Genomic DNA, 19,526 nt, shown 5'->3' on the forward strand with positions numbered 1-19,526 from the left:
CCTCACAAACTTGATTATGGTTTTTGAGGAAGTAACTAAAAAGATTGATGAGGGCAGAGTGTTAAACATTGTTTATATGGATGTTAGTAAAGCCTTTGACACATGGTAGACAGATTAGTAAAGCCAGATTACATGTGATTCAGGGTGTGTTTGCCAATTGGATACAAAATTAGCATGACAATAGGAGACAAAGGATAGTGAAGCAGGGTTGTTTTTAGGACTGAAGGCCTGTGACCAGCAGTGTTCCATAGGGATCTGTGCTGGGCGCATTTCTGTTTGTAATTCATATAAACAATTTGGATGAAAATATAGGAGGCAGAGTTAGTAAATTTGTGGGTGACACCAAGATTGATGGTAAAGTGGGCAGTGAAGAAGGTTATCTAAGATTACAAAGGGATCTTGATCAATTGGGTCAATGGGCTGACGAGTGGCAGATGGAATTTAATTTCGATAAATGCAAGATATTGCATTTTGGTAAAACAAACAAAGGCAGGACTTAAACAGCTAATGGTAGGGCCTGGTAGTATTATGAGAGACCTAAGAGTTCCGGTACATAATTCTTTCATGTTTGCATCACAAGTAGACAGGGTGGTTCAGAAGGTGTATAGCAGACATGTTTAGCAGCTTATTGAGGTTTATAAAATCATGAGGGGTATACATAGTGTGAGTGGCAGGTGTCTTTTCCCTAAGGTGGGAATTTCAAGACTAGGGGGCAGATTTTTAAGGTGAGAGGAGAAAGCTTTCAAAAGGACATGAGAGCAACACTTTTACAAAGTGAGTGGTTCGTGTGTGGAATGAACTGCCAGAGAAAGTGGTGGATCTACGTACAGTTAACACATTTAAAAGACATTTGGATAAGTACATGATTAGATTAGATTAGATTAGATTAGATTACTTACAGTGTGGAAATAGGAAAGGTTTGGAGTATTTTGGCCAAACAGAGACAAATGGGACTAGTTTAGTTTTGGAACATGGTCAGCGTGGACTAGTTGGACAGAAGGGTCTATTTCCATGCTGTAGACTTGGGTGGAGAAATGGCAGATGGAGTTAACAGCTCTGTCCGATGAAAGACCTACCAGAATGGGATTATGCCTCCGCTATCCTGTAAGTGGCCTGAGTGGAATCTCCTCTCAAAAATATGGGTCTCCCTTCTTATGTCAAATTGGGCTGGAATGGCAATCTGTATGCGATTGAGGCGATTTTCTGAGCAATGGCACAGTTCCAAGTCAAGGCCGTATGTATCACAGAGAGAACTTGCAGGTGGTGGTGTATCCATGCATCTGCTGCTCTTCTCCTTCTAGCTGGTAGAGATTGTAGGTTTGGTAGCTATTGAGGGAGCTGTAGCATGTTTCTGCCGTGTTTATTAAATGGTACATACTTCTGACAGTGTTAACTGTGGCTGAGTGAGTGAATCTTAAAATGGTAAATGCAGTGACAATAATGCAGGCTGCGTTCTCCTTTGCTGCTGAGCTCCTTCAGTGTTGTTAGAGCTGCAGCCATCAAGGCAAGTAGAAAGTATACCGGCACGTGATAGATACTTTCCCGTTGGGAAACAATAAGAGTCGCAGCCATATCCCAAAAGGAAAGGACATGAGCAGAGTAAGAATTAGAAAGAACAAATAGGAAATGAATTATCAAAATGTGACTGTTGGCTAGAAGTAAGATAAAGATCATAATGAGAAGAGATAACCTCGAACTGCATCTATTTCAGCTGCTGTTTGTGTCTTGTGCTCTAGGTATCTTGTATTATATGAATAATAGTGATTGACATCTCCTGTGGCATTTTCACTCATTTATCTAACTTATTAGATAATAAGCCAATCTCTCCTCAGAGCTATTACACTCCAAACCAGGCAATATCCTGGTAAGTGATTCTGTACCCTCTCCAAAGCCTCCACATCCTTCTGGTGATGTGATGACCAGAGCCATTCACTATATTCCAAATGTGGCCAAACTAAAGGTCTGCACAGCTGCAACATGCCTTGCCAATTTTTATGCTCAATACCCTGACCAAGAAGGTAAGGATCACATATGCCTTCCTGGTCACCTTATCTCCTGGTGCTGCCACTTCCAGGGAGCTGTTGACTGTATGCCTCAATCCCTCTGTATGTTGATGCTATTAAGGGTTCTGCCATTTACTGTATATTTTCCTCCTGTATTAGATCTTCCAAAATGCATCAACATGCCATCGGTCCTGATTTAACTCCATCTGTCATTTCTCCACCCAAGTCTCCAGCCAATCTATGTCCTGCTGTATTCTTTGGAAATCCATAGCTCACTATCCATAGCTTTCCCAGTCTTTGTGTCATCCACAAACTTATTGATCACGCTATCTACATTCCTTCAAATCATTTACATATATTACAAACAACAGGGATCCCAACAATGGTCCCCATGGAACACCACTATCACAGTTTTCTAATCTGAAAAACACCCTCCACAGCTATTCTCTGTCTTATATGATTAAGCCAATTTTGTATCCATTTTACCAACTCATTATGGGTCCCATGTGATTTTGTCTTTTATAACAGCCTGCCATGAGAGACCTTGCTAAAGTCCTTACAGACATCTACTGCCCTGCCCTCATCAATCATCTTTGTCACTTCCTCAAAAAACTCACGAGGAGAAAGTGAGGACTGCAGATGCTGGAGATCAGAGCTGAAAATGTGTTGCTGGAAAAGTGCAGCAGGTCAGGCACCATCCAAGGAACAGGAGAATCGACGTTTCAGCCCTTCCTGAAGAAGGGCTTATGCCCGAAACGTCGATTCTCCTGTTCCTTGGATGCTGCCTGACCTGCTGCGCTTTTCCAGCAACACATTTTCACCTCAAAAAACTCAATCAACCTCACAAAAAGCCATGCTGTCTATCACTAGCAAATTCAAATTTTTTCAAATAGGATTAGATTAGATTAGATTCCCGACAGTGTGAAAACAGGCCCCAACAAGTCCACACTGACCCTCCGAAGAGTAACCCACCCAGACTTATTTCCCTACATTTACCCCTGACTAATGCACCTAACACACGGCCAACTCACTTGACCTGCACATCTTTTGGAATGTGGGAGGAAACCGGAGCACCCGGAGGAAACCCACGCAGACACGGAGAGAATGTGCAAACTCCACACAGACAGTCGCCCAAAGCCAGAATCGAACCTGTGAGGCAGCAGTGTGAGCCACTGAGCCATCGTGCTGCCCCTAGTGAGTAAATCCTATCCCTAAGAATCTTCTCAGATAAATTCCCGACCACTGACTTAAGGCGTACAGGCATGTAATTTCCCGGATTGTCCCTTTTTAAACAAAGGAACAACAGTGACTATTCTCCAGTGCTCTGGGAACTCTCCTGTAACTAGAGAGGATGCAAACATTTCATACAATGCCTGAGGAATTTCCTCCCTTGCCTCCTTCAGCATTCTGGAATTGATTCCACCATGTCCTGAGGACCTGTCTTCCTTAATGCTTTTCAAAATACTCAACACTTTCTCTTTTTTTATATTGACATGCCTCAGAATACCTACATACTCCTCCCAAGACTCATCATCCACCATGTCCTACTCCTTTGTGAATACTGATGTAAGGTATCCATTAAAGACCTTACCCACTTCCTCTGGTTCCAGGCGTGAATTCCCTCCTTTGTTCTTGAGTAGACGTAATATTTCCCTAGTTACCCTCTTGCTGTTATACAAATATATCAATGAAATGGCATTTTCCTTAATCCTGATTTCCAAAAACATTTCAGGGCCCTTTGTAGCCCTCCTAATCTCTTGTTTGAGTTCTTTCCTGCTATCTTTGTATTCTTCGAGGGCTCTGTCTGTCTTCAGTTTCCTAAACCTTACATATGCCTCCTTTTTCTTTCTGACTAAGCTCTCGATTTCTCTTGCTATTCAAAGTTCCCAAATCTATCCAACCTTATCTTTCATTTTCACAGGAACATGCTGGTTCTGAACTCTAACCAACTGGTCTTTTAAAAAGATCCCCACATGACACATGTGGATTTGCCCTCAAACAGCTGGCCCCAATCTGCAATCCCCAGTTCTTACCTAATATTGTGGTCACTAGTCTTCCCCCAATTTAATACTTTCACCTGAGGCCTACCCTTGCCCATATTCAAATGTAACTTATAACTTCCAGAATTATGATCAATGGTCTGCCACTGAAACAGCAAATGATTGGTGACAGACCTAAGCCTTGGGGTGAGAAAGCACATCAGGGTAATTAGAACAGATACTCCAACTCCTAATAATTTTAAACTGTACAACAGACAAACATAACCTTTTGCCCTCACAATAACAGAATGAAGGTTGTGACAACTGACCTCAAGCACCCAGTGGCATTCCGCAAGACCATTGATGTGTGGAGCTGAATTTTTCGGTCTTCCTGATGAGGAGAAATATCCCAACCAGAGTGTGGGATGATGATCGCATTGGTAAGTACCACAAGTGCATCCTGGATAATTGGCATCTTCAGCGCATCACATGATGACAGGTTCCACAGAACACCTTAATAAAGGAAGATGTTAAGATATTAATATGTTGGCCAAGGGGAAAAGTGTTTGGGAATGAATTATGCAATATAAAGCTGAAAACCCCATTGCAATTCTGATATGGATTTTATATTTCAGCAGAAGTTCAGAGATATGAATAAAAAAGTTATTATGCATTTCTTTAAGAACACCAGAAGCAGTAAAGCAACAGAATTCTCTGCATTTATTTATTTTTTCCGATAGAAACACTTCAATGGATCACACCAAGGGAAAAACACCAACTGCTGATCAGGCTTGAGACTGAAAGAAAGACCACATATGGTACCTTACACGGAGGCATTCCTTTTGAAACTCAGCATGTTATGATGTAGAATACATTGGCTGAATGGGTTGTTGGAACATATTCAATAATAATATTCAAAGGGGATTTAAAGATATATATAGATATCAAAAGTTAACAGCTAACAGAACTATCGGGAAAGAGCAGCAGAATGAGATTATGTGGTTCGCATTGAAAAAGCTGGCACAGGCGAGTTGATCCCAGCAATCTCCTTCTGGGAAATATGATTCTGTATCGATAGCACAGCGCATTAATATTTAATTGAATGCAGGTATGACGACCTTCGGAGGGAGACATAAGGTAATTATGAATGTGGCAGCTAATATAATAGAAATGAAATCATTTTCAGCTCATTGATCAATGATATAATAGTTAATTATAAGAATGTGTATATTTGTAATTTACAATCAGAAAAGGAATATAGAAAAACAAACTGGAACAGTGATTTAAATTTGATCTGGATTTAACTCAAAGAACCATCATCTCAAGGGGTCTTGTTACACTCGAATGTAAATATTTTGCCTGATTTGAACTTTGCATACATTTTTAAACTTTGAAGAAGAGAAACTTTGCTTGTAAGAGCATTTTCTTACCATCATTGATTGAATGGACAACAATATAGTTAGTTATTTGATAATGCATGCTCCTGACAAATGCCAGTACAATGCATGCTGTAAGGTTGATTACCTACATATTCTGACTAAGGACTCCATCTCTGCAACGTACTAATTCAATGCTTGTGGATGCCACACATTTTAAAATATTTGGTGGCCAAATCTAATCTAGAACAAAAATCATGGAACAATTTGTCCTGGAACATAACACATCAGATTCCACCATGAATTTGGTCTGACATCATGACTCAATTGAACAGGCTAAGGTCATCTGGGATGAGGAGTACAAGATAAAAGCTGAAACAGGAAGAAAATGAAGGGTTCACGTCAGGCCCTGAGACAGAAAGCAAAGGTTTAATTGATATTATGAAAAGGGTCTTCAGTTATTCACAACCAGTACAATAGAAAAGAAAGAAAGCTAGAAAAGAAACTGTCAAAAGGTCCTCCTCATCCCAGACCTTAGTCCATTCAATCAAGTCATAACTTCATAATAGCCAAATAGGTGTCAGCTGTGCTAGTTTGCAAACACAAGGAAATGAATGATCAGAAACAGGAAGCACAAGGAAGATTACCCGTGTTCACCAAGGTGGACTGCAACGTTTTGTTCTTAAAATTTCTCTGTGGAACTGCAGTGTATCGAGCTGCTGTCTTGCAGCTGGCTCTATCTGATTATTGCAAGGGGAATGAAATATGAAAGTAGAGATGTTTTGCTGCACTTGTACAATACATCAAAGAGATCGCATTTAGAATACTATATAGGTTTGGGTACCTTATTTAAGAAAGAATACAATGAAGAAGCAGTTTAGAAAAGGTTCACTCGACTAATACCTGTGAGGTTGTGGGTTTACCATATGAGGAAAGGTTGAGCTTGTATCCAATGGAACTTAGAAAAATATAAAATGATCTTTATAAAACATAAGATGCTGAGCGGTATTTGACAGGATGATTTTAAAAAAGGATGTTTCCTCACGTGGGACAGAATTGAGGACAGGTTAACAATCAGTGTCTCAACTGAAGATGGAGATAAGGAGAATTATTTTTCTCTCAGAGGGTCATGAGGATGTGGATCTCTCTTTCCCAGACAGTAGTGGGGACAAATGGATTCTTGACTGACAAGGGACTTGCACGTTATCAGGGTTGGTGTTAATGTGGAGTTAGGACCACAATCAGATCAGCCATGATGTTATTGAATGCTGAAGCAGGGTTTAGGGAGTGAGAGGTCTACTCCTGATCCTATTTCCTATATTCACATGTTCATCCCTTTTCCTGTCATTATGCAAAACTACAGTAGTGTTAGCCCTTTGTGATCCTAATTACAGTTAACATCAATTGCAAAATTATTCTTATCTCTAGCTAATCAGCAGACATATATTTTACTCAGTTGTGTATTCTGAGGAGTTGTAAGTATGCTAAACAAATAATAAGGTGACTTGTAATTGACCTGGTATTTTTAAAATTACAATATTTGTTAATTATATCTGCACATGTATGTCTTATTTGGACTGACTCCCTCTGAGTATGAGTTTGTGTGGAACATTAGTCACGATTCACTGAAATGGTCGCACTCTGTGTGCACAAACGTTGTGAGCAGACAGACTTGGAAAAATCTGGGCTGGCACTGCCAACACACCAATGCTCTCGCAGTGAAGGTGTCTTTCTGATGAGACAGTAGACCTGTCTCCCCATCCAGGATTCCATTTCATTATTTCAAAGAAGATCTGGAGAATTCACCCTGGTGTCCTGACAAAGCCCTCAATCAGCGTTATGAGAAACAGATTAACAGGTCATTCCCATTGTACGAGTTTACAATGTGCATCTTGGCTAGCATGTTTCACAAACAACAAGTGAACATTCTCCAAAAAGTATATCAGTGGCTGCAAAACACTTTGGGATAGCTTAAGGCTGTGAAAAATGTCAAGTAATTGCAAGTCTCCCTTTTTGTGTGCATTAGTTGTTTTAACTTTTCCTAAATTCACAGAATTGTGCTGTTGAGGTGTAAATGAATTAGACCTTTTCAAGCATTGCACTGCATCTGTTAATTCTCATGTCTGAAACTGCTGGAAGACTGTATCTCTTTCTCATAAATGGCTTTGAAAGTCGAAATAAACCTTCCTCTAAAGTCAGGATTTTTACCAAGTGTTACCTGGCAATTATATTGAATTTAAGATTTTATTTTATAAATTTAGGATTCACAAATTTAGGACTATCAAACAGAGGTCATTCCCTCCTTGGCAGTAAGCACCAGGTTTTTCTCTGCCCTCATCAGACTGGAACAGGTCAGTGGAAATAACATTAATAACAATGTTCATGATTTTGAGATGCCGGTGTTGGACTGGGGTGTACCAAGTTAAAAAATCACACAACACCAGGTTATAGTTCAAAAGGTTTAATTGTAAGCACACTAGCTTTCGGAGCACTGCTCCTGATGAAGGAACGACGCTCTGAAAGTTAGTGTGCTTACAATTAAACCTGTTGGACTATAACCTGGTGTTGTGTGATTTTTAACTTAATACAATGTTGTATGACTAGAATTTCAGTCTTCAGAAGCTCATTATTCAGAAGCCCATTATCCAGGTGCATGCTGATGCTTGTTTATCCTCCTCAGGGAGATGAGGGTGATCTTCCTTGAGCATCTCTTTTAACAACCAGATACTGCTATGGACAGCAAATTGAAAGACATAGTGAAAAACACACACAAACAGAATTTGCTGTAAAAGCTCAGCTGGTCTGGCAGCATCTTGGAGAGAAATCAGAGTTAACCTTTTGGGTTGAGACAACCTTCCTCAGAACTGTCCTGAGATGCCACCAGACCTGCTGAGCTTCTCCAGCAATTTCTATTTTTGTTTCTGATTTACAGCATCTGCAGTTCTTTCAGTTTTTAATGTGAATATCTTCCATAGCTGAACCTTTCACAGTCAATGACAAGATCATTGGCTCGGTATTTGGCACTGTTGCCTCAGCGCCAGGGACCCGGTTCGATTCCAGACTCGGGGGTCTGTCTGTGTGGAGTTTGGACATTCTCCCTGTGTCTGCGCAGGTTTCCTCCAGGTGCTCCAGTTTCCTCCCACAATCCAAAGATGTACAGGTTAGGTGAATTGGCCATGCTAAATTGTCCATAGTGTTCAGGGATGTGTAGGTTAGGTGCATTAGTCAGGGGCAAGTACAGGGTAGGGACTGGTTCTGAGTGGATTACTCTTCAGAGAGTCTGTGCGGATTTGTTGGGCCGAACAGTCTGCTTCCACACTGTAGGGATTCTAATTCTAATTCTAATCATCCTCATCCTGGACAGACATTCCAGGAATCTGTGAAACAGGTGACACAACTTGAGGAACTGCTCATAGTTCATCTTACCAAATGTCTGTGTTTCTTCATTCACCACAGTGAATGAAGGATAAGGAAGTTGCATCATATTGACTAGGTCTTTAAATAGCCCTATCAGAAGGTCTTCTTAATGGTTTTTATTTCAGGTATGAGTCGGAAATGTTTTCTCTGCAGATGTCCTGGCCAATTTTTGTATTTGACCATTAAGTAGCTTGTTGATGACTGCAATTGTTGCCGTTTATTTACTAATGCACTCACATATAGCCTACTAACTACATTGACTCCACAACATAGTGAAGGCCAGAAGATATTCATACTGGAACATCACATGTCCTCGTGTCATGTAATTGTCTTAAAATTAAAGGCCTGACTGATTTTAGATCTATGCAATGACAGTGGCACATTTGGGCATAAGTGAGAGATACATCAGAACGCACAATGCTTGTTGTCTGATACCGTGCAAAAACACACAGGAGGCAGCCAGGAGGATTGATCATTTCTTGGACACATTTTGGTGTTGCAGGATTGAATTTCACATCCCATTATTGCTCAAAATACTTCAGTCACACTCTCTTTGCTGAAGCAATCAATGAGTTTACACATCATGCAACACATATTGCCCTTGAAGTCTCAAAACCCCCTGGAAAAATTCAAACACAGAGTGACCAGAGAAAAGTCACCCCATATGCAGGAGTCACAGAATGTGTGAAGAATTTCTCCTCCAATCTTAGCCCATGCTTTCCCATGCTCCTCCAACCATAGGTTCTCTCCCTCCTACTTTTCAAGAAACAGAATGCATGATTGGCTGATCAGCAAGGGCAGGAGGGAGAGAAGATGTGATTGGAGGCGCTAATCGGGCAGATTCCTGAGCGTGAAGCAGACTTCCAGTCTGAAGCAGGCTGGAGAGGGGAGCTGTCGCTTGGCCTGTTTGAGTGAACCCACTGGGGCTAGGCATGATGTTTAGACAGTCCAGGGATGGAGACTGGAGGGGTATATCCCGCCCCAATCCCACCCCCATGAGTTTCAACCAGTTTTTGGAGTGGGTTTTTTTAAGATTATATTAGATTATTTACAGTGTGGAAACAAGCCCTTTGGACCAACAAGTCCACACCGACTCTTAGAAGAGCAACCCACCCAGACCCATTCCCCTACATTAACCCCTGCCCCTTATCACCACGGCCAATTCACCTAAGCTGCACATTTTTGCACTGTGGGAGGAAACCGGAGCACCCGGAGGAAACCCACGCAGACACAGGGAGAATGTGCAAGCTCCACACAGACAGTTGCCTGAGGCGGGAATTGAACCCAGGTCTCTGGCCCTGTGAGGCAACAGTGCTAACCACTGTGCTGCCCTGCTGTTTCAGCAGGTTGGGGGTGTCCAACTTTAGTGGGTGAAAGTTGACCCTGAATTTCAGCTGGTCAGAGAGTGGATGTGGAGTTGGGAGTGTTTAAAGTGGCCCTGAGTTTAAGCCAATTACTGGTGGGGGAGATTTAAAGAAAACATCATACATGGGTGAGCATCACTGGCGAGGCCAGCATTTATTGTCTAGCTGCCCAGAGAGCAGTTAAGAGTCAAACCATATGACTGTAGTTCTGGAGTCACATGTAAGCCATACCAGGTAAGGACATTAATGAACGAGATGGGGGGTTGTACTAACAACTGGCAATGGTTTCATCATTACACTTTCTAAGATTTTCTTTTAAAATAAAACTCAAATTTCAATATCTGCCATGACATGATTTGAATATCAATTCCTAGAACATTACCCAGGTCTCTGGATTAATAGGTTAGTGTTAACATAATGAAGCCACTATCTCCCAGTGGGTTCAAGTTTCAGGTCATCAGAGGGAGCTTTATGGAACTGTTTGACATCCTGTATCATTCCACCCAAAGCTGCTTAGATGTATGTTCTTGACACTCGAGTGATGTACTATTTAATAAGTCTCCTACATCTAAAAAATAGATGATTTAAACATAGTGCTTTGAATTGTATGACATTTACCTTCATCCAAAGCAACAAATGTCGGCAAGCAACAACTCGATTTCGATAGTCAACATGGTTTCGTCAAGAGCAGGTCCTGTCTCACAAACCTCATTGAATTTTTTGAGAAGGTGACCAAGCATATAGATGAGGATGGGGCAGTTGATGTGGTATACATGGACTTCAGTAAAGCCTTTGAGAAGGTTCCACACGGTGGGCTATTGGAGAAAATGCAGAGGCATGGAATTGAGGGTGATTTAGCAGTTTGGATTAGAAACTGGCTTTCTGAAAGAAGGCAGCGAGTGGTTGATGGAAAATATTCAGCCTGGAGTCCAGTTACTAGTGGTGTGCCACAAGGATCTGTTTTGGGACCACTGCTGTTTGTCATTTTTATAAATGACTTAGACGCAGGCATAGGTGGGTGGATTAGTAAATTTGCAGACGACACTAAAGTCAGTGGAATAGTGGACAGTTTGAAAGAATGTTACAGGTTGCAGGGGGACTTGGATAAACTGCAGAATTGAGTGGAGAGGTGGCAAATACAGCTAAATGTGAGGTAATGCACTTTGGGAAGAATAACAGAAAGGCAGAGTACTGGGTCAATGGGAAGATTCTTGGTAGAGTGGATGTGCAGAGGGATCTTGGAGTACATGTACATAGATCCCTAAAAGTTGCCACCCAGATGGATAGTGCTGTTAAGAAGGCATTCGGTGTGTTAGGTTTCATTTGTAGAGGGATTCAGTTCCGGAGCCACAATATCATGCTGCAACTATACAAAACGCTAGTGCAGCCACACTTGGTATATTGTGTACAGTTCTGGTTGCCATATTTCGGGAAGGATGTGGAAGCATTGGAAGAGGTTTAGAGGAGATTTACCAGGATGTTGCCTGGTCTGGAGGGAAGGTCTTATGAGGAAAGGTTGAGAGACTTGGATCTGTTCTCATTGGAAAAAAGAAGGTTAAGAGGGGATTTGATAGAAACATACAAGATGATCAGAGGATTAGATAGGGTAGACAGTGAAAGTCTTTTTCCGAGGATGATGACATCAGCTTGTACGAGGGGCCATAACTACAAATTGAGGGGTGATAGATTTAAAACAGATGTCAGAGGCAGGTTCTTTATGCAGAGAGTGGTAAGGGTGTGGAATGCCCTAGCTGCTAATGTAGTCAGCTCAGCCACATTAGGGAGATTTAAACAATCCTTAGATAAGCACATGGATGATGATGGGATAGTGTAGGGGGATGAGCTGAAAATAGTTCACAGATTGGCGCAACATCGAGGGCCGAAGGGTCTGTTCTGCACTTATTGTTCTATGTTCTAACTGTTTGTTCTGGGCCTGAATTGGCAGCGCAGTGAGAGAGGTGGGAATGGTCGATCTCATGGTGGGTGAGCAAGGGGTATTGATTCCAGAAGAGGGACATGTGCATGTGTGGCCAGAAGTTGGGAGGGTAATTTAAAATATGTAAACAAAACACCTTATTAATGGATTTCAAGTTAAAGGACATTAAACAGGGCTAACAATAACTCAGTGGTTAGCACTGCTACCTCATAGTGCCAGGGACCTGGGTTCGATTCCAGCCTCAGGTGACTGTGTGGACATTCTCCCTGTGTCTGTGTGGGTTTCCTCCAGGTGCTCCGGTTTCCTCTCACAGTCCAAAGATGTGCAGGCTAGGTAAATTGGCCAAGCTAAATTGCCCATAGTACTCAGGGATGTGTAGGTTAGGTGCATTAGTTAGGGGTCATTGTAGGGGAATGAGTTTGGGTGGGTTACTCTTTGGAGGGTCGGTGTCGACTTGTTGGGCCAAATGGCCTGTTTCCACACTGTAGTAATTTTATGAAAATATATGCATGTAATTGATCACTCATATCTTTTCAAAGAAAAAGAATGCTACGAATGACAACATGAGTGGACATAATGAGTGAATGAGTGTAACTTCAAAGAAAAAAGTTAGTGAAAATGTAAAAGGACTCCCTAAAAATCAAAAATTGGTCTCTGCTGATTAAAATGTGGCCCTTGAGAAAATGTCAAGAGGAGCCTTCAAAAAGAAAATATTCAGCACCTGCACTGACTCTTCACAAGAATGAAGGTGCACAAAATTGGGGACCACCCAGAAAATTGGTTACAAGACAGGAGAGAGAAAGTAGGGCTATCTCCCATCCAACATCTTCAACATTCACTCACTTCACCACCAAGACACTATAGTTACAGTATGTATGATGTATAATATGTAAGATGCACTGCAGTATTTCAGCAAAACTCCGCTGACTGCACCTTCAAAACGTGCAGACTACTGATTAGAAGAACAAAGGTAGTAGATGGATGGGGGAAGACGATTACTTACAAATTCCTCTCTATGCCACACACAATTCTGATTAGAACTGTATTGCCATTCCTTCACTGTTGCTGTATCAAAATTCTGGAATTCCATTCCTTACAACATGGTGGTTAATTGATCATTACATGGACTCCTGCAGTTCAATAAGGCATCTCACCATCAGCTTCTCAATGGCAATTAGGAATGGGTAATAAATGCTCACCTATCCTGCACTGCACCTATCCCATGAGCAAATAAACAAAATTAATTAACTTTTATTATTTTATTGGCAGAATTATAAATGGTGAACATTTACTCCCTCCCCTATCAGGACCTCAAGTTTCAATATATGTATGATGGAGGAATAGAGGAAGTTGAACATATTCAAGTTTATTAATGCGACCAAATTAGGTGGCAAAATAAATAGTGTAGACAGAAAGTTGCAAAGAGCCATTGATAAATGAAGTGAATGAACAAAATTGTTACTGATGGACTTTAATGTACAAAAGTGTGAGATGATCCACACTAGACCGAGAAGATGGATTAGAGGATCTCATAAATGCTAGAGTTTCTTTAGGAATAGAGAGACTTAAAAGTCCAAGAACAAATATTATTGAAATCTAGTGGACAAACTTCCCCAAAATTAAAAGGATAATGGAATGTGGGCCTTCATCTCAAGAGAGTTTGAATGAAACAGGTACATGTTATATTATAGATGCACAGAGTTCTGGCTCAACACTATGTGAAGTACTATTCAACTTTGGGTACTGCACCATAGGGAAGAGATTCTGATCTTGAGAGAACTGATTCACAATTTCATCAACATGATACCGGTGAATTATGAGACTAGACTGCATAGACTAGGCTTTTATGGATAAGGTGCATTGATTGAAAATGCAGAATTCTTCATTTTCGGAAGAGCAAGGTCATTTGAGCATTTTAAACACTAAGATTGATAGACATTTGTTAAGCAAGGGGACTAATGGATAGAGAATGAAGGCAGGTAGACGAAGTTAAGATACAGGATCAGTGGTGCTGGAAGAGCACAGCAATTCAGGCAGCATCCGAGGACAGGCAAAATCGACGTTTCGGGCAAAAGCCCTTCATTAGGAATAAAGGCAGAGAGCCTGAAGCGTGGAGAGATAAGCTAGAGGAGGGTGGGGGTGGGGAGAGAGTAGCATAGAGTACAATAGGTCAGTGGGGAAGGAGATGAAGGTGATAGGTCAGGGAGGAGAGGGTGGAGTGGATAGGTGGAAAAGGAGCTGGGCAGGTCGGACAAGTCCGGACAAGTCAGGGGATCGAGTTGCTGGAGGTTAGAAACTAGGATGAGGTGGGGGAAGGGGAAATGAGGAAACTGTTGAAATCCACATTGATGCCCTGGGGTTGAAGTGTTCCGAGGCGGAAGATGAGGCGTTCTTCCTCCAGGCGTCTGGTGGTGAGGGAGCGGCGGTGGAGGAGGCCCAGCACCTCCATATCCTCGGCAGAGTGGGAGGGGGAGTTGAAATGTTGAGCCATGAGGTGATTTGGTTGATTGGTGCGGGTGTCTCGGAGATGTTCCCTAAAGCGCTCTGCTAGGAGGCGCCCAGTCTCCCCAATGTAGAGGAGACCACATCGGGAGCAACGGATACAATAGATGATATTAGTGGATGTGCAGGTAAAACTTTGATGGATGTGGAAGGCTCCTTTAGGGCCTTGGATGGACGTGAGGGAGGAGGTGTGGGCACAGGTTTTACAGTTCCTGCGGTGGCAGGGGAAAGTGCCAGGATGGGAGGGTGGGTCGTAGGGGGGTGTGGACCTGACCAGGTAGTCACAGAGGGAACGGTCTTTGCGGAAGGCGGAGAGGGGTGGGGAGGGAAATATATCCCTGGTGGTGGGGTCTGTTTGGAGGTGGCGGAAATGTCGGCGGATGATTTGGTTTATGCGAAGGTTGGTAGGGTGGAAGGTGAGCACCAGGGGCGTTCTGTCCTTGTTGCGGTTGGAGGGGTTGGGTCTGAGGGCGGAGGTGCGGGATGTGGATGAGATGCGTTGGAGGGCATCTTTAACCACGTGGGAAGGCAAATTGCGGTCTCTAAAGAAGGAGGCCATCTGGTGTGTTCTATGGTGGAACTGCTCCTCCTGGGAACAGATACGGCGGAGGTGGAGGAATTGGGAATACGGGATGGCATTTTTGCAAGAGGTAGGGTGGGAAGAGGTGTAATCCAGGTAGCTGTGGGAGTCGGTGGGTTTGTAGAAAATGTCAGTGTCAAGTCAGTCGTCACTGATGGAGATGGAGAGGTCCAGGAAGGGGAGGGAGGTGTCAGAGATGGTCCAGGTAAATTTAAGGTCAGGGTGGAATGTGTTGGTGAAGTTGATGAATTGCTCAACCTCCTCGCGGGAGCACGAGGTGGCGCCAATGCAGTCATCAATGTAGCGGAGGAAGTGGTGGGGAGTGGTGCCGGTGTAATTACGGAAGATCAACTGCTCTACGTAGCCAACAAAGAGACAGGCATAGCTGGGGCCCATACGTGTGCCCATGACTACCCCTTTGGTCTGGAGGAAGTGGGAGGATCCAACCTTCGCATAAACCAAATCATCCGCCGACATTTCCGCCACCTCCAAACAGACCCCACCACCAGGGATATATTTCCCTCCCCACCCCTCTCCGCCTTCCGCAAAGACCGTTCCCTCCGTGACTACCTGGTCAGGTCCACGCCCCCCTACGACCCACCCTCCCATCCTGGCACTTTCCCCTGCCACCGCAGGAACTGTAAAACCTGTGCCCACACCTCCTTCCTCACCTCCATCCAAGGCCCTAAAGGAGCATTCCACATCCATCAAAGTTTTACCTGCACATTCACTAATATCATCTATTGTATCCGTTGCTCCCGATGCGGTCTCCTCTACATTGGGGAGACTGGGCGCCTCCTAGCACAGCGCTTTAGGGAACATCTCCGAGACACCCGCACCAATCAACCAAATCGCCCCGTGGCTCAACATTTCAACTCCCCCTCCCACTCTGCCGAGGATATGGAGGTGCTGGGCCTCCTCCACCGCCGCTCCCTCACCACCAGACGCCTGGAGGAAGAACGCCTCATCTTCCGCCTCGGAACACTTCAACCCCAGGGCATCAATGTGGATTTCAACAGTTTCCTCATTTCCCCTTCCCCCACCTCATCCTAGTTCCTAACCTCCAGCAACTCGATCCCCTGACTTGTCCGGACTTGTCCGACCTGCCCAGCTCCTTTTCCACCTATCCACTCCACCCTCTCCTCCCTGACCTATCACCTTCATCTCCTTCCCCACTGACCTATTGTACTCTATGCTACTCTCTCCCCACCCCCACCCTCCTCTAGCTTATCTCTCCGCGCTTCAGGCTCTCTGCCTTTATTCCCGATGAAGGGCTTTTGCCCGAAACGTTGATTTTGCCTGTCCTCGGATGCTGCCTGAATTGCTGTGCTCTTCCAGCACCACTGATCCAGAATCTGGTTTCCAGCATCTGCAGTCATTGTTTTTACCTCGAAGTTAAGATACAGGTCAGCTACACTGCAACTGAATGGTAGAGAGTCTGATTGCCTTCCTACTGCTTTTATGTTCATATTGCTATGTTCCACTGTGCACTTGGGTACCTGGAAAGAGCACCTAATTAAAATCATACATAATATTGATAATTGAAGACAGTTCTGGAGGATCTGTTGGTTTCAGAAGCGATGTCTTTGATATGTTCATATTAAGAGAAAACTGATTTCAAAAATACCATTTATTATACAATGGATAATAATATTGATGGAGATCAAAAACAAATTATATATAAACTGGTTAAAGCTCACCATAAAGAACTGACAAGATAGAAGCATAAAGAAGTATGGACTTGCATAGAGCATTTCTGACCACACAGCGCACCTCGAAATGATTCATAGCCAATGAAGAACTTGTGAAATGTAATACAGGAACTGTAGCAGCCTATTTGCAGGCAGCAAGGCACCACAAACAACAATGAGGTAAACTATCAGTTAATTTGCTTTCTTTCTAGTGCTGTTGGTTAAGGGTCAATTATTGGCCAGGTCACTGAGGGTGAACCTTTCCACTCTTTTTCAAAGCAGTGTGGATTCTTTTCTGCCCACTTGAAAGGACAGAGAGTTTACCATCCATATGAAAGACCTCCCATACATCAGTGCTGCACTGGAACCTCAGCCAGATGATGTATTCAAGAATATATGAGATACTGTGTAAATCACTCAGATGCAGTGAAGTCAATATGGGCACAGAGTTAAGGAATTTGGGTTTGATGACTGATTCTCAAGTCACTTCATTGAATTTGTGTTCAATGAAGAGACCAATTGTTCGTCATCCAGGTTGGTATCTGAGACATGTTCTTAAACTACATCTTGATGGAGTCACAGAACCATACAGTCGTAGTTGTAATGAGGTCAGCCAGCTGCACCACAGTTATGGACCAGGCCAGACCCCCTCAAAATATTTTAAGAAGGTAGCACAGACCCTAAACTTTTTCTTATTTTAAAGTCAAATGTGAAGTGGATATTCCAGGTGTGATGCAGCTGGTCAAACCACTCAGCTTTTAGCAAAACTGAATTTATTTAAACACTTCAGATGAAACTCAAACAAATACAGAATTTAGAATAACAACTATTTGAAAACCCAGCCAACTCGATATAACAACTCAACTAAGGAGCTGTTCCAATTCCTGTAACATCCCATAAACACACCCCTTAGCAAAATGTAAATTCAAACACAGATTCTTATGGGCAGGATGAAACAACTTCCAAAGAGATTTCAGAGAGAAAGCCAGTCAGGAACTATCTGCTGAAGCTTGGAGCCTTTCTCTGGACTCCAGCAGCTTCTGACTGTCAATTAAACCAAACTAGAAATAAACCTGAACTGGGAGAACTGGCCACTCCCCTGCCATTGTTAGAGTAGCCCTTTTGACACCTCTGCCTTTCCAATCTCTCTTGAAAAAAACAAAGGACAAAATAACTTTTTTAAAATGACAGAAAGTCACAACTGCATAAAATATGAATTCTCTGATTGGGGCTGTTAACCTGGTCCAATCATTGAGCCCTAGCTGAAAGATAAAAAGAGGAGTGTCAGAGATTCTGACACATGGGGTATTGACTCTGACAGGGCTTTGCCAGAATCAAGGATTTTCCAAATGTAAATAAAGTGTGACTTCATGATGGAATACCAGCCTCTGTGCAGTTAATTCACATATAGCACAGAAGCACACCCTTCAGCCCATCATGTCCACGCTGACCAGGTTTCCTAAACTGAACTGGTCCCATTTGCAGATCTAATTGCAACCATTACCTATGTGTGGAGACAATGCTTTGCAGCTTGCCCCTTGTATTGCAGGGATTGTTTGATGACTGAGACTTCTCAATTTGCATGTGTCTAGGGTGGGTTTTTTCCCCCCACACAATGGGATCCATTATATAGGCTGTGAGGTTGGCTTTCAGAGTGTCAATAGTCTAAGTTTACAACATCCTTCAGTGCAGATTCCCACTGTCAGCTGGCTGTATGATACCACCTTTGACACACTGAAATCCTGTATTATCAACTAAAAAGCTGAGTTCTGATGAGTCTCTCAAAACCAGCTTTATGCTGTGCAAGACCTTCACTGTTTGGAACTTTGTCCTGTCCACTCAAGCAACGAAGTGGAATCCAATTCATTGTTTTGTGAGACACTGGTAAGTTATCCATGTTTATAGTTATACAGAAACAATGTAGCAACCACTCTAATGTTTGGATAAGGTATATTGATGGGAAAGGGTAAAAAATAGTTTGCTGAACTACAAGGAGCCCTAGAGAATCTGCTTTCTTTATTGAAAGAGAGTTTCATCAGTCAGATAGTACCTTCTATTTTACTACCCTTGAGATTCTGAGAAACCACATATAATACCAAGAAATGCTGAAGTACAGAAGCCGTTGAACTGATAAAGAAGCTAAGAATGTTAATATTTACAACTATATTACACATTCAGAATAGTAAGAAAATTATATAAATGCACAAACTGTAACAGAAGGACTGTGTTCAACAACCATGAACTCCAGAGATCTTATTTTCCTGGCTTAAATTGAAGGAATAAACTTTGGATAAGTAAAAACTTAGTTTAGGAATGAATTATTTTACCATCATTGACTCAACTCAGATAAATGTAACTGGCCATCAGTATAATCAAATGCCCAAGCATATGACTGAATAATCTTTGTACTGAAGTCTGAAATAGAAGTCTGAAGTCTGTTTCATTGGCCCTTCCTATTGCAAATTTGATGAGTGTCGATATCTCTCTGTTACCTTTCTAAAGTTTTCGTTTTTCAGGTCAGAGGCAAATCTTCAGCTATCTTATGTCCCGTGGCTATGTCAAAGAGATTTGGAGCATCATATTAAAACACAGGCAAAAAGAAAATCCAGGAAACCACATTTTTTCAGTCGGTACCATTTTCATAAACATTTGCATCAATTCTGCCATTTTTCTGCCAC

General features: G+C 42.5%; 1 protein-coding gene across 11 annotated transcripts in view; it reads right to left on the bottom strand.

The window, feature by feature from the left end:
• LOC122564410 (catenin delta-2-like) overlaps positions 1-19,526 on the bottom strand; it is a 1,213,649-nt gene that overhangs the window by 127,259 nt on the left and 1,066,864 nt on the right. For all 11 annotated transcript variants that reach the window (XM_043719230.2, XM_043719228.2, XM_087978581.1 and 8 more), the window contains one exon: positions 4,312-4,495. In XM_043719230.2, coding sequence (XP_043575165.1) covers positions 4,312-4,495 — 184 coding nt within the window. The remainder of the gene's footprint in view (positions 1-4,311; positions 4,496-19,526) is intronic.

This window comes from Chiloscyllium plagiosum, unplaced genomic scaffold (assembly GCF_037043375.1).
Source record: "Chiloscyllium plagiosum isolate Xiang-an unplaced genomic scaffold, Cpla_swu_hap1 HiC_scaffold_34, whole genome shotgun sequence".
In the NCBI taxonomy this organism is placed as follows: Eukaryota; Metazoa; Chordata; class Chondrichthyes; order Orectolobiformes; family Hemiscylliidae; genus Chiloscyllium; species Chiloscyllium plagiosum.